General features: G+C 46.6%; 1 protein-coding gene across 2 annotated transcripts in view; it reads right to left on the bottom strand.

Moving 5' to 3' along the window:
* SLC9A8 (solute carrier family 9 member A8) overlaps positions 1 to 14,853 on the bottom strand; it is a 147,944-nt gene that overhangs the window by 14,198 nt on the left and 118,893 nt on the right. For both annotated transcript variants that reach the window (XM_075350652.1, XM_075350651.1), the window contains exons 8-10: positions 4,099 to 4,242; positions 2,821 to 2,959; positions 2,243 to 2,348 (exon numbers count right to left, since the gene is read on the bottom strand). In XM_075350652.1, coding sequence (XP_075206767.1) covers positions 2,243 to 2,348; positions 2,821 to 2,959; positions 4,099 to 4,242 — 389 coding nt within the window. The remainder of the gene's footprint in view (positions 1 to 2,242; positions 2,349 to 2,820; positions 2,960 to 4,098; positions 4,243 to 14,853) is intronic.

Raw genomic sequence — 14,853 nt, 5'->3', positions numbered from 1 at the left:
TAGAATACATAATTTTGGAAAGACTGTACCGCACCCAGGGGTGGATACCCAGTTATCAGACAGCTAGCACTGAAGCCAGGCTTCAATACATGGTATCAGACGAGCGACACAGAACCAAGGCCCGGTTAGCTCATATCACACGGTGTGCACACCACCTAGGCCAGAATACGCCTCATCAGACAGGCAACACGGTATCCAGACCAGAATACATTGTATCAGACAAACTATTCTCATCACCAAAAGTTTTGAAATGGATAAAAATTTTGATTTTACAAAGTTTCCAGCTTCAGCGTTTTTAGATCGTTTAGTAAGAAGTTTCCCTGATTACTGAAGAACAATATAAACATTTCATAGGTTTTACCCTTTTATTGACAAATTCATCAAGTTTAAGACTCAATATTTCGAGTGTTGTCACTTATTTTTCCAGACTTCTGTTCTTCACCCTGGCAGCTGGCTATCAGCTTCTGGCCTAAATCCTGACTGATGACCCATTCTTATCTAATCAGGGCGTGGAGTTTACCACAATTTCACTTTAACTTTGTACACCCACTTTTTGAAGTCTGACCACAGATACTCAATCGGATTGAGATCTGGGGAGTTTCTCGACCATGGAACCAAAATGTTTTTTTCACCGAGCCACACCATATCACTTTTGCCTTGTGACATGATCTCCATCATGGTGGAAAATCCATTGTACATCACAAAATTGCTCCTGGATGGTTGGGAGACGTTGCTTGTAGAGGAGGTTTAGATCTCTTTCTTTATTCACGGCCTTGTTCTTAGGTAAAATTGTGAGTGAGCTCCTTCTATGAATGAGAAGCCCCCACAAATGAATGGTCTCTGGATGCTTTACTTTTCTCATGACACAGGACTCATGGCAGCTCTAACCTTTTCTTCTCTGGCCAATCATTCTTCCAGATGTCCCAAACAGTCTGAAGAGGGCTTCATGAGAGAAACTACCCTGATGAAGCCATTTTCAGATAATTTGGGACATCTAGAAGAATAATTTTCGAGAAGAGAAGGTGAGCGCTACCATGAGTCATGAGAAAAGTAAAGCCTCCTGAGACCATTCATGTGTCGGGGCTTTTCATTCATAGAAGGAGCTCACTCACAATTTTACCTAAGAACAAGGCCGTGAATAAAGAAAGATCTAAACTTCCTCTACAAGCAACGTCTCCCAACCATCGAGGAGCATTTTGGTGATGAACAAATCTTTTCTCAGCAGGATGGAGATCATGTCACAGGGCAAAAGTGATAACCAAGTGGCTTGGTGAACAACACATTTACATTTTGGCTCACGGTCAGGAAACTCCCCAGATCTCAATCACAGGACTGATGAGGCAAGAATGGGTCATCAGTCAGGATTTGGCCCAGAAGCGGATATCCTGATGCCGGGGCAAAGAGCAGAAGTCTTGGAAAATAAGGGATGACACTGTAAATATTCAGTCTTTACATAAACTTGATGAATTTGTCAATAACAGTCTAAAAACTTTTGAAAAGCTGATAATTGTACTTCAGTAAACACAGAAAGAGCTGACCAAAAGATCTAACAACACTCAGCAAATTGTATGAAAACCATTATTTGTATAGGAGGTAGAAATGGAATGAGTTAATCCTGCGAAGATGAATAATGATGAAGAGAATAGGCGAATTCCTGGAATGTGATTCAGAGTTATCAAACTCGTTCATCAGGACAAATCACTTGTGATAAATTGCAGGAATTAGTCTATTCTCTTCATTATTATTCGGCAGCGCAGGGTTAACCCATTCAATTTCTACCGTAGATGCCATCTTCCCTGGTGGTCTGCATAAGCCATTTTAAGCTGAGATATTATTTGTGTCTCACACAAACTACTCCAGCTGAGCACCACAACTTTCACATTCATCCAGTGTACCCCAGATAAGACCCTATTGGGCTTTTTGTCTCTTTAGTTTATCATTATTAAAACCAAAATGTGTGTCAGTCTCAAACGTTTTAGCCATGACTGCACACAGGCCCAAATACACAGTACCAGAAAGAGGACTCTGCACACAGGCCCAAATACACAGTACAAGAAAGAGGACCCTGTGCTCAGGCCAGAATGGCCAACACATTGGAAATCTACTTATATTTACATTATACTTACACATATAGTTATCATACAAGTATTGTTGGCTGACTTTGCATCTCAGATTTCATGGTTACACATTTTCCCTCCAGCCTACATCGATTTCTTACATGAGAGCAAGCACCAACGCTCACCTGATAGTGATATACCCTCAGACAATCCATACGGAAGATAGGCAAAAATGATCATCATCCCAAACTCCAGTGACGGTGTCTTCCTTAGGTCGAGATGCTTCAAAAACTGATATTGAGTCAAGAGAAATAAGCACCATGATGTATGTGATAAACTTGCAGACATCAACCGCCGCTCTCACCTGTGAAGAGCCTTTATCATCAGAGAGGATAAAGAAGGGCAAGGACTTGCAGGTCATTGACTGATCATATGATATCAGCACAAACGTATTGATGCCCAGAAGTCCTCACCTCCAGTTCATACAGTTACAGATAAAAATGCTCTGAGGGCAGGGCAATAATCAGGGGCCACAAGGATACCATCCCCAGAGATGACCACAGTAATGAGGAACAGATCTGGGGTCCAGTGCTTCATCTCTATTGGGTCCTATGTGCCTTGGTATTAATCTCTACAGATTATAAACAGATAGATATTATGTATCCAACTAGAAAGCAAAATCATTTCACAAATAGCCAAGATTTTTACATTGATGGAGGGAAGTACTGAAAGGAACCCATTGTCCATGTATGAAGGAGGATACTAATGCAGAAATAAGACCGGTCAGTGTCCCAAGAGCTGCAGAACCAAAGAACATCTTCAAGAAGTAACCCAAAGCCTGGAGGAAGGTCTGCCATCCATTCACCTCAGATACATGGCCCCTGTTAAGTCCTTCTGCTGTGCTGCCAATGAGAAAAGATAAAGGAAAATTGCAGACGAGGTATGTAGACGATCAGGGTCACACTATGTACGAGGGGTCATATATCAAAAGCAGGAGGAGACTGTGTATGAGAGTTATTGTAAGAAAAGTAGGAGGAGACTGTGTATGAGAGGTATTGTAAGAAAAGCAGGAGGAGACTGTGTATGAGAGTTATTGTAAGAAAAGTAGGAGGAGACTGTGTATGAGAGGTATTGTAAGAAAAGTAGGAGGAGACGGTGTATGAGAGATCTTGTATGAAAAGTAAGAGCAGACTAAATATATGGGGTCTTCTATCAAAGGCAGGAGGAGATCAAGGATGAGGGGTCTTCTATCAAGGGCAGGAGGAGATCAAGGATGAGGGGTCTGCTATTAAGAGCGGGAGGAGACCGAGTATGAGAGGAATTATATGAAAAGTAGAAGCAGACTATATATAGGGGGTCTTTAATCAAGGGCAGTAGGAGACTGACTATGAGTTGTCTTTTATTAAGAGTAGAAGGAGATTGAGTATGGGGTGGTCTAATAAAAACAGGAGATGAGAATGAGAGGTCTTCTATGAAGAGCAGGAGGAGACTGAGTATGAGGGGTCTTCTATTACGAGTAGAAAAAGGGGTCTATCAAGAGCAGAAGCAGGCTGTGTATGAAACGTTTTCTATGAAGAGCAGGCTGTGTATTTGCACTGTATGAAGAGTAAGAGAAGACTGAATGAGGGCACTTGAATAAAGAGTGGGGCAAACTGTGAATGAAGACTGTTCAAAGAGCAGAAGCAAGCTGTTTATTAGGTCTGTATGACAAGCAAACTGTGTATGAGAACTATATGAAGAGTCTTGTTTTCACAGCAGAAGATTGTTTATGAGGAGCCTGTGAGTGGTCTGTAATAAGTGCAAAGCAGACTGTATGATGGCTGCAGAGAGTAGAAGAGAAGTGTATTGTGAAGTCTGTGATAAGAGCTGGAGCAGACTGTGTATGAAGACTGTACAAATTGCCACAGTAAACGGTGTGAAGAACAGTAGCACTGTTGTATGAACGGTATGGAGACAAGGGTCTGGGGCTATGAGGGGGGGGGGGGGGGTCGAACAGATTGTAACATGAACATTATATCACTTATGTGGCACTAAAACCTACTTGGTCAGGACAATGGACACAGCGTCATTTAGGATGCTCTCTCCAAACACCAACATGTTCAGCACAGGATCCACATTCAGAGCGTTAAATATGGCGATAGTTGCAACGGGATCCACAGCGGAGATTAATGACCCAAAGGCAAAGCTGGCAGGAAAATAGCAGGGTAACGTTAATGTACTCTCCCTCACAGGTCACCCCCAATTACACGGCCTGAGTGATTATTTATTCTTTGACTTCTACAATTGAGCCAGAAATGTCTATATGAAATTGTATGTATGTTGTGTGCATGCACATTAGTGTATGTAACTTTTTGTGAAAGCACTTGTGTATATGATAGAAGTGGTTGTCCAGCATTACAGACAGCATGTGTAATAGCTAATACACCATGATTACTTCCCCTACCCACCCACCCCCGTGTCTACTATGACGGCTCTGTATAGATCTCGCGGCACTTCTACTGATGACATGCTTGGATGCAGCATCCGAACACAATGTTAGCAATGTGTCTGCTTTCAGGGCTGCTACAGTGCCTTGCGAAAGTATTCGGCCCCCTTGAATTTTTCAACCTTTTCCCACATTCAAGGCTTCAAGTATAAAGATAAAAATGTTAATGTTGTGGTGAAGAATCAACAACAAGTGGGGCACAATTGTGAAGTTGAACGAAATGTATTGCTTATTTTAAACTTTTGTAAAAAAGAATAAACTGAAAATTGGGGCGTGCAATATTATTCATTCCCTTTACTTTCAGTGCAGCAAACTCACTCCAGAAGTTCATTGAGGATCTCTGAATGATCAAATGTTAACCTAAATGACTGATGATGATACATATAATCCACCTGTGTGTAATCTAGTCTCCGTATAAATGCACATTGCTCTGCGATAGTCTCCGTGTTCTGTTTAAAGCACAGAGAGCATCATGAAGACCAAGGAACACAACAGGCAGGTCCGTGATACTGTTGTGGAGAAGTTTACAGGTGGATTTGGTTACAAAAAGATTTCCACAACTTTAAACATCCCAAGAAGCACTGTGCAAGCGATCATATTGAAATGGAAGGAGTATTATACCACTGCAAATCTAGCAAGACCCGGCCTTCCCTCAAAAATTTCATCTCAAACAAGAAGAAGACTGATCAGAGCAGGGCTGTGGAGTCGGAGTCGGAGTCGTGGAGTCGGAGTCGGAGCTCATTTTGGTGGAGTCGGAGTCGGTATAAAATGCACCGACTCCGACTCCTAAAATATATAATAAATTGGGGACAGGAGTGCAATGCAGAATGTGCTGAATATTTTACTAAATAACAACATTTAGTATAATGCTTATATTTAAGTGAAAAATTTATTGTAGTACAATGTGAACATCAGACATTTAATTGTTTTTATGATACAATAATCAAGATATTTGGATAGAACATAAAATATTTATTGGAATACAACTTTAGAACACAAAAAAACTAATAAATTGTAAATATGTAATATATATAATATATATATATATACAGTGTATATACACACACACAAGATATATATGTAATCTACTGTATATTACATAGTGTATTACATATTTACAATTTATTACAGTTTTTTGTGTTCTAAAGTTGTATTCCAATAAATATATTTTATGTTCTATCCAAATATCTTGATTATTGTATCATAAAAATTATTAAATGTCTGATGTTCACATACACATATTCATGTACTACAATAAATTTTTCACCTAACTATAAGCAATATATGTAGGAGTCGGAGTCGGAGCCGGAGTCGGAGTCGGAGCCGGAGTCGGAGTCGGTGCAAGAGAATTTGAGGAGTCGGAGTCGGAGTCGAAGGTTTGGCTTACCGACTCCACAGCCCTGGATCAGAGATGCAGCCAAGAGGCCCATGATCACTCTGGATGAACTGCAGAGATCTACAGCTGAGGTGGGAGAGTCTGTCCATAGGACAACAACCAGCCGTACACTGCACAAATCTGCCTTTATGGAAGAGTGGCAAAGAGAAAGCCATTTCTCAAAGATATACATAAAAAGTGTTGTTTAAAGTTTGCCACAAGCCACCTGGGAGACACACCAAACATGTGCAAGAAGGTGCTCTGGTCAGATGAAACCAAAATCAAACTTTTTGGGCACAATGCCAAACGATATGTTTGGCATCAAAGCAACACAGCTCATCACCCTGAATACACCATCCCGACTGTCAAACATGGTGGTGGCAGCATCACGGTTTGGGCCTGCTTTTCTTCAGCAGGGACAATGAAGAGCGTTAAAATTGATGGGAAGATGGATGGAGCCAAATACAGGACCATTCTTGAAGAAAACCTGTTGGAGTCTGCAAAAGACCTGAGACTGGGACGGAGATTTGTTTTCCAACAAGACAATGATCCCAAATATAAAGCAAAGTCTACAAGGAATGGTTCACAAGTAAATGTATCCAGGTGTTAGAATGGCCAAGTCACTGTCCAGACCTGAACCCAATCGAGAATCTGTGGAAAGAGCTGAAAACTGCTGTTCACAAACGCTCTCCATCCAACCTCACTTAGGTCGAGCTGTTTGCAAAGGAAGAACGGGCAAGAATTTCAGTCTCTCAATGTGCAAAACTGATAGACACATACCCCTAGCGACTGCAGCTATAATCGCAGCAAAAGGTGGCGCTACAAAGTATTAACTTAAAGGGGACGAATAATATTGCACGCCCCAATTTTCAGTTTATTATTTTTTTAGATACATTTAAAATAAGCAATACATTTCGTTCAACTTCACAATTGTGTCCCACTTGTTGATTATTCACCATAAAATTAATTTTGTTTTATCTTTATGTTTGAAGGCTGAAATGTGGGAAAAGGTTGAAAAATTCAAAGGGGCCGAATACTTTAGCAAGGCACTGTATTTACTTTTTAGAAAAGGAGGCGTGATTTAAGATTTTATACAACAAAAGAGGAAAAAAGTCCTGCTCACCAAACTGGAAATGTGTTGTTTCTGGTGTTTACAAGCCAAGATCCATTATTAGAAGGAGACGCCACTCTAGTTTCAACAGAGTGAATTTTGATTACTCAGACTCTGCAGGTGATACGTCTCCCCCCTCCACTTCAGACGGAGTAACGGATCTCTCTAATTCCTCGCTGGATTCAACAGGCATTATTACTCGTTTTAAACAACATAAACGAGAAATCCAACACAAATGTTCCCAAAAAACAAGTAAAAAAACGTACAAGACGAGTGGGAAGGAAACACCAGAAACAACACATTTCCTGCCCATTACCAACATCAGAGACATTAACTATTCCTGTTTGGAATCTATCCAGTTACGTGCTGTCTGAGGAGCAGATATCCCTTCTCAGTGGGGGACTCGGATTTGCCCCCAATACCAACTTCCATCTTCCAGACTATATTGGACTTAAATAAATTTGCACGTAACATTACGCTAAAATGTCATTTCTTTGAAAATAACAAAGTGATTTTGCCACAGGATTGGAATGAAGAATTTGATGATTCTAATTCTAATACCCCTCTTTTTTCTTTTTGTGAACAAAAAGCTCTTATGAATTTAAGACTTCTTTCAGCTGAAACGGAGGTTCCATTAGATAAACCTGCAACAAATATTCAACCCTTAAGGCCGCTTTACACACTGCGATATCGGTACCGATATCGCCAGCGTGCGTACCCGCCCCCATCGGTTGTGCGACACGGGCCAATTGCTGCCCATGTCGCACACCGCCCGGACCTGTCACACGGACTTACCTTCCCTGCGACGTCGCTGTGACGCTGAACGAAACGCCCTCTTAGAAAGGAGTCACAGCAGCTCCGCCCAATAGAAGCGGAGGGGCGGAGATGAGCGGGACGTAACATCCCGCCCATCTCCTTCCTTCCGCATTGTGGCCGGGACGCAGGTAAGGTGAGGTTCCTCGTTCCTGCGGTGTCACAAGGAGCGATGTGTGCTGCCGTAGGAACGAGGAACAACTTCGTTACTGCTGCAGTAACGATATTTGAGAATGGACCCCCATGTCACCGATGAGCGATTTTGCACGTTTTTGCGACGATGCAAAATCGCTCATAGGTGTCACACGCAACGGCATCGCTAAAGTGACCGGATGTGCGTCACAAATTCCGTGACCCCAACGAGATCACTTGAGCGATGTCGTAGCGTGTAAAGCCCGCTTTACTCTCAAACAGGGAATACTACCCTGTACAATCGCGACCCCAAATCTTGGATTTATTCCAAGAGCTCATAGTCACCGAGTTTATTGAATTGAGTGAGACAATGGTTCCCCCCAAAGATAATTTGACCCATCGAGAAAGATTGGCCCTTAAAGAGTTAAAAATCAACCCTGATATAAGTATCAGAGAGGCCGATAAAGGGGGAGCCATTGTCTTAATGAACTCAGGTCTGTATAAAAAATTGGTACTACAGGATTTACATGAAGTTGAGACATACATTGAACTAGATGGGGACCCAACCAAACATTATAACAACTTATTATTAAAGAAGGGAATTTTGTTTACTTACCGTAAATTCCTTTTCTTCTAGCTCCAATTGGGAGACCCAGACAATTGGGTGTATAGCTATGCCTCCGGAGGCCACACAAAGTATTACACTAAAAGTGTAAAGCCCCTCCCCTTCAGCCTATACACCCCCCGTGCTGCTACGGGCTCATCAGTTTTGGTGCAAAAGCCCGAAGGAGGAAAAAATTATAAACTGGTTTAAAGTAAATTCAATCCGAAGGAATATCGGAGAACTGAAACCATTTAACATGAACAACATGGGTATACAAAAACAGGGGCGGGTGCTGGGTCTCCCAATTGGAGCTAGAAGAAAAGGAATTTACGGTAAGTAAACAAAATTCCCTTCTTCTTTGTCGCTCCTTATTGGGAGACCCAGACAATTGGGACGTCCAAAAGCAGTCCCTGGGTGGGTAAATAATACCTCATAATAGAGCCGTAACGGCTCCGTCCTACAGGTGGGCAACTGCCGCCTGAAGGACTCGCCTACCTAGGCTGGCATCTGCCGAAGCATAGGTATGCACCTGATAGTGTTTCGTGAAAGTGTGCAGGCTCGACCAGGTAGCTGCCTGACACACCTGCTGAGCCGTAGCCTGGTGTCGCAAGGCCCAGGACGCTCCCACGGCCCTGGTAGAATGGGCCTTTAGTCCTGAGGGAACCGGAAGCCCCGAGGAACGGTAAGCTTCGAGAATTGGTTCCTTGATCCACCGAGCCAGGGTTGACTTGGAAGCTTGTGTCCCTTTACGCTGGCCAGCGACAAGGACAAAGAGTGCATCCGAGCGGCGCAGGGGCGCCGTACGAGAAATGTAGAGTCTGAGTGCTCTCACCAGATCTAACAAGTGCAAATCCTTTTCACATTGGTGAACTGGATGAGGACAAAACGAGGGTAAGGAGATGTCCTGATTGAGATGAAAAGGGGATACCACCTTAGGGAGGAATTCCGGAACCGGACGCAGAACCACCTTGTCCTGGTGAAACACCAGGAAAGGAGCTTTGCATGATAACGCTGCCAACTCAGACACTCTCCGAAGTGAGGTGACTGCTACTAGAAAAACCACTTTCTGCGAAAGGCGTGCGAGCGAAATATCCCTCATTGGCTCGAACGGTGGCTTGGCAGACGTTGGTTTCCTAGCCTGTCTCATAGTGGCAATGACCTCTTGAGATAATCCTGAAGACGCTAGGATCCAGGACTCAATGGCCACACAGTCAGGTTGAGGGCCGCAGAATTCAGATGGAAAAACGGCCCTTGAGACAGCAAATCTGGTCGGTCTGGCAGTGCCCACGGTTGGCCGACCGTGAGATGCCACAGATCCGGGTACCACGACCTCCTCGGCCAGTCTGGAGCGACGAGGATGACGCGGCGGCAGTCGGCCCTGATCTTGCGTAACACTCTGGGCAACAGTGCCAGAGGAGGAAACACATAAGGAAGCCGAAACTGCGACCAATCCTGAACTAAGGCGTCTGCCGCCAGAGCTCTGTGATCTTGAGATCGAGCCATGAATGTTGGGACCTTGTTGTTGTGCCGTGACGCCATTAGGTCGACGTCCGGCATCCCCCAGCGGCAACAGATCTCCTGAAACACGTCCGGGTGAAGGGACCATTCCCCTGCGTCCATGCCCTGGCGACTGAGAAAGTCTGCTTCCCAGTTTTCTACGCCCGGGATGTGAACTGCGGATATGGTGGATGCTGTGGCTTCCACCCACAGCAGAATCCGCCGGACTTCCTGGAAGGCTTGCCGACTGCGTGTCCCACCTTGGTGGTTGATGTAAGCCACCGCTGTGGAGTTGTTCGACTGAATTCGGATCTGCTTGCCTTCCAGCCACTGCTGGAACGCTTTTAGGGCAAGATACACTGCCCTGATCTCCAGAACATTGATCTGAAGTGAGGACTCTTGCTGAGTCCACGTACCCTGAGCCCTGTGGTGGAGAAAAACTGCTCCCCACCCTGACAGACTTGCGTCCGTCGTGACCACCGCCCAGGACGGGGGTAGGAAGGATTTCCCCTTCGATAATGAGGTGGGAAGAAGCCACCACCGAAGGGAAGCTTTGGTTGCCTGAGAGAGGGAGACGTTCCTGTCTAGGGACGTCGGCATCCTGTCCCACTTGCGTAGGATGTCCCATTGAAGTGGGCGCAGGTAAAACTGCGCGAAAGGGACTGCTTCCATTGCTGCCACCATCTTCCCCAGGAAGTGCATGAGGCGCCTCAAGGGGTGTGACCGACCTTGAAGGAGAGATTGCACCCCTGTCTGTAGTGAACGCTGTTTGTCCAGCGGAAGCTTCACTATCGCTGGAAGAGTATGAAACTCCATGCCAAGATATGTCAGCGATTGGACCGGTGTCAGATTTGACTTTGGAAAATTGATGATCCACCCGAAACTCTGGAGAATTTCCAGAGTAACGTTGAGGCTGTGTTGGCATGCCACTTGAGAGGGTGCCTTGACCAGCAGATCGTCTAAGTAAGGTATCACTGAGTGACCCTGAGAGTGGAGGACCGCAACTACTGTAGCCATGACCTTGGTGAAAACCCTTGGGGCTGTCGCCAGGCCGAACGGCAGTGCCGCGAACTGAAGGTGTTCGTCTCCTATGGCGAAGCGCAAGAAGCGCTGATGCTATGGAGCAATTGGTACGTGGAGATAAGCATCCTTGATATCGATCGATGCTAGGAAATCTCCTTGGGACATTGAGGCGATGACGGAGCGGAGGGATTCCATCCGGAACCGCCTGGTCCTTACGTGTTTGTTGAGCAGTTTTAGGTCCAAAACAGGACGGAAGGACCCGTCCTTCTTTGGAACCACAAACAGGTTGGAGTAGAAACCGTGACCCTGTTGCTGAAGAGGAACCGGGACCACCACTCCTTCTGCCTTCAGAATGCCCACCGCCTGCAGAAGAGCCTCGGCTCGCTCGGGAGGCGGAGATGTTCTGAAGAATCGAGTCGGAGGACGAGAGCTGAACTCTATCCTGTAACCGTGAGACAGAATGTCTCTCACCCAACGGTCTTTTACTTGTGGCAGCCAGGTGTCGCAAAAGCGGGAGAGCCTGCCACCGACCGAGGATGCGGTGTGAGGAGGCCGTAAGTCATGAGGAAGCCGCCTTAGTAGCGGCACCTCCGGCGGTCTTTTTAGGGCGTGATTTAGACCGCCATGCGTCGGAGTTCCTCTGATCCTTCTGAGGCCTTTTGGACGATGAGAATTGGGACCTGCCCGCACCCCGAAAGGACCGAAACCTCGACGGTCCCCTCCTCTGTTGGGGTGTTTTTGGTTTGGCCTGGGGTAAGGATGTTTCCTTTCCCTTGGATTGTTTGATGATTTCATCCAATCTCTCACCAAACAAACGGTCGCCAGAAAATGGCAATCCAGTTAAGCACTTTTTTGGAAGCCGAATCTGCCTTCCATTCCCGCAGCCACAAGGCCCTGCGTATTGCCACCGAATTGTCGGCTGCAACCGCCGTACGGCTCGCAGAGTCCAGGACAGCATTAATAGCGTAGGACGCAAATGCCGACGTTTGAGAGGTTATGGACGCCACCTGCGGCGCAGACGTACGTGTGAGTGCGTCAATTTGCGCCTGACCAGCTGAGATAGCTTGGAGTGCCCATACGGCTGCGAATGCTGGAGCAAAAGACGCGCCGATAGCTTCATAGATGGATTTCAACCAGAGCTCCATCTGTCTGTCAGTGGCATCCTTGAGTGAAGCTCCATCTTCCACTGCAACTATGGATCTAGCCGCAAGTCTGGAGATTGGAGGATCCACCTTGGGACACTGAGTCCAGCCCTTGACCACGTCAGGGGGGAAAGGGTAACGTGTATCCTTAAGGCGCTTGGAAAAACGCTTATCTGGACAAGCTCTGTGTTTCTGGACTGCCTCTCTGAAGTCAGAGTGGTCCAGAAACATACTCTTTGTACGCTTGGGAAACCTGAAACGGAATTTCTCCTGCTGAGAAGCTGACTCCTCCACTGGAGGAGCTGAGGGAGAAATATCCAACATTTCATTGATGGACGCAATAAGATCATTCACTATGGCGTCCCCATCAGGAGTATCAAGGTTGAGAGCGGCTTCAGGATCAGAATCCTGATCAGCTACCTCCGCTTCATCATACAGAGAGTACTCTCGCTGAGACCCTGAACATTGTGATGATGTCGAGGGGATATCATAGCGAGCTCGCTTAATCGGTCCGGGGCTGCGGTCCGTGTCAGAGACCTCACCCTGGGATCCATGAGACACCCCGGGAGGACATTGCTGTTCCAACTGAGGGGGACCAGGGGGCAATGATTCCACAGTGCCCCTGGCTTGAGATGCCGGCTTGGACTGCAAGGCTTCTAATATCTTCGCCATAGTCTCAGAAAGTCTTTCAGTAAAAACTGCAAACTCCGTCCCTGTCACCTGGACAGTGTTAACAGGTGGTTCTCCCTGGGCCACCCTTAGCAGAGGCTCCGGCTGAGAAAGTGCCACAGGGGCCGAGCATTGCACACAATGAGGGTCAGTGGAACCTGCCGGCAGTATAGCCGTACATGCTGCACAGGCAGCATAGTAAGTCTGTGCTTTGGCACCCTTGCTATTTGTGGACGACATGCTGTTGTCTCCTCTGAGCAATACAGGAGGGTATATAGACAAAAATCAACAGTGCACCACACAGTGTAAAGTATAGTCTATAATCATATAATCTATAAGTACACTTCTGCACTAGTGGGGCCAGCACCACAGGTGCTGCTTACCGCCTGCGCAAAGCGGTTGTGTGGGCACCAGAAATCCTGCCTGGGTCTCCCTGAGTTTGTCTCTCCTCTCCAGCGTTAGCAGAGCTGAGAGGAATGGCTGCCGGCGTCCTGAGGAGAGGAGGGAGCCGTGGGCGTGACCCAGAAAAGTGCGGGAACTGGTGCCCCACTGTGCAGAGTGAGGGGGGTGGAGTATGCAAAGCATGCTCCAGCCCTCAGTGCTGCCGTCCTGTACAGCGTCCCGCCCTTCCCCTGACTGGCAGGGCTGGGGGCGGGAAGAAAAACGAGACTAGGCCGCAAAAGGCGGGGACTCGAGTTATAAGCGCGGCCGCCGTATAAGCGCGGTCGGCGCGGAAGTCCCCGGCGCACTAACAGTCCCAGCCGCGCCGCAGTGATAACCATGGCAGCGGCGGTCAGCGCGGCAGTCCCCCTACACGAACACACTCAGCGACGCTGAAGTGTGTAATGGCACAAACGCAGTCAGCGCTGCTGTCCCCGGTGCACTAGCACACCCAGCAATGCTGGAGTGTTGCTGTGCGCGGTCCCCACGGGGACACAGAGTACCTCAAAGTAGCAGGGCCATGTCCCTGAACGATACTCGGCTCCTATCCAGCATGGTCCTCAGGAGATGTGGATGGAGCACGGTCTCCTGTGCCTGGAGACCGAAAGGATCCCACTTCACCCAGAGCCCTAATTGAGGGATGGGGAAGGAAAGCAGCATGTGGGCTCCAGCCTCCGTACCCGCAATGGGTACCTCAACCTTAACAACACCGCCGACAAGAGTGGGGTGAGAAGGGAGCATGCTGGGGGCCCTGTAATGGGCCCTCTTTTCTTCCATCCGACATAGTCAGCAGCTGCTGCTGACTAAGCTGTGGAGCTATGCGTGCATGTCTGACCTCCTTCGCACAAAGCATAAAAACAGACTGATGAGCCCGTAGCAGCACGGGGGGTGTATAGGCTGAAGGGGAGGGGCTTTACACTTTTAGTGTAATACTTTGTGTGGCCTCCGGAGGCATAGCTATACACCCAATTGTCTGGGTCTCCCAATAAGGAGCGACAAAGAAAAACTTATGGTGACTATAATTTTTCGGACAATAGTCCATAGAAAGCATATAATTCATACATTCACCAGGCAGGCTATGTTAACCATAAGGATTGCAATTAAGGTACAAATATGTCAATAAAGTCACGTTTGGATTTAATATGAGTTATTAACATTGTAAAGACGAAGGGAATTTTGTTACTTACCGTAAATTCCTTTTCTTCTAGCTCCAATTGGGAGACCCAGACGATTGGGTGTATAGCTACTGCCTCCGGAGGCTACACAAAGCATTACACTAAAAAGTGTAAGGCCCCTCCCCTTCTGGCTATACACCCCCCGTGGGATCACGGGCTGCTCAGTTTTAGTGCTAAAGCAAGAAGGAGGAAAGCCAATAACTGGTTTAAACAAATTCAATCCGAAGTAACATCGGAGAACTGAAACCGTTCAACATGAACAACATGTGTACCCGAAAAAAACAAAAATCCCGAAGGAAACAGGGCGGGTGCTGGGTCTCCCAATTGGA

This window comes from Anomaloglossus baeobatrachus, chromosome 5 (assembly GCF_048569485.1).
Source record: "Anomaloglossus baeobatrachus isolate aAnoBae1 chromosome 5, aAnoBae1.hap1, whole genome shotgun sequence".
In the NCBI taxonomy this organism is placed as follows: Eukaryota; Metazoa; Chordata; class Amphibia; order Anura; family Aromobatidae; genus Anomaloglossus; species Anomaloglossus baeobatrachus.
Note: the sequence above shows the minus strand (reverse complement) of the source record. Positions and strands in the feature narration are given on the sequence as shown.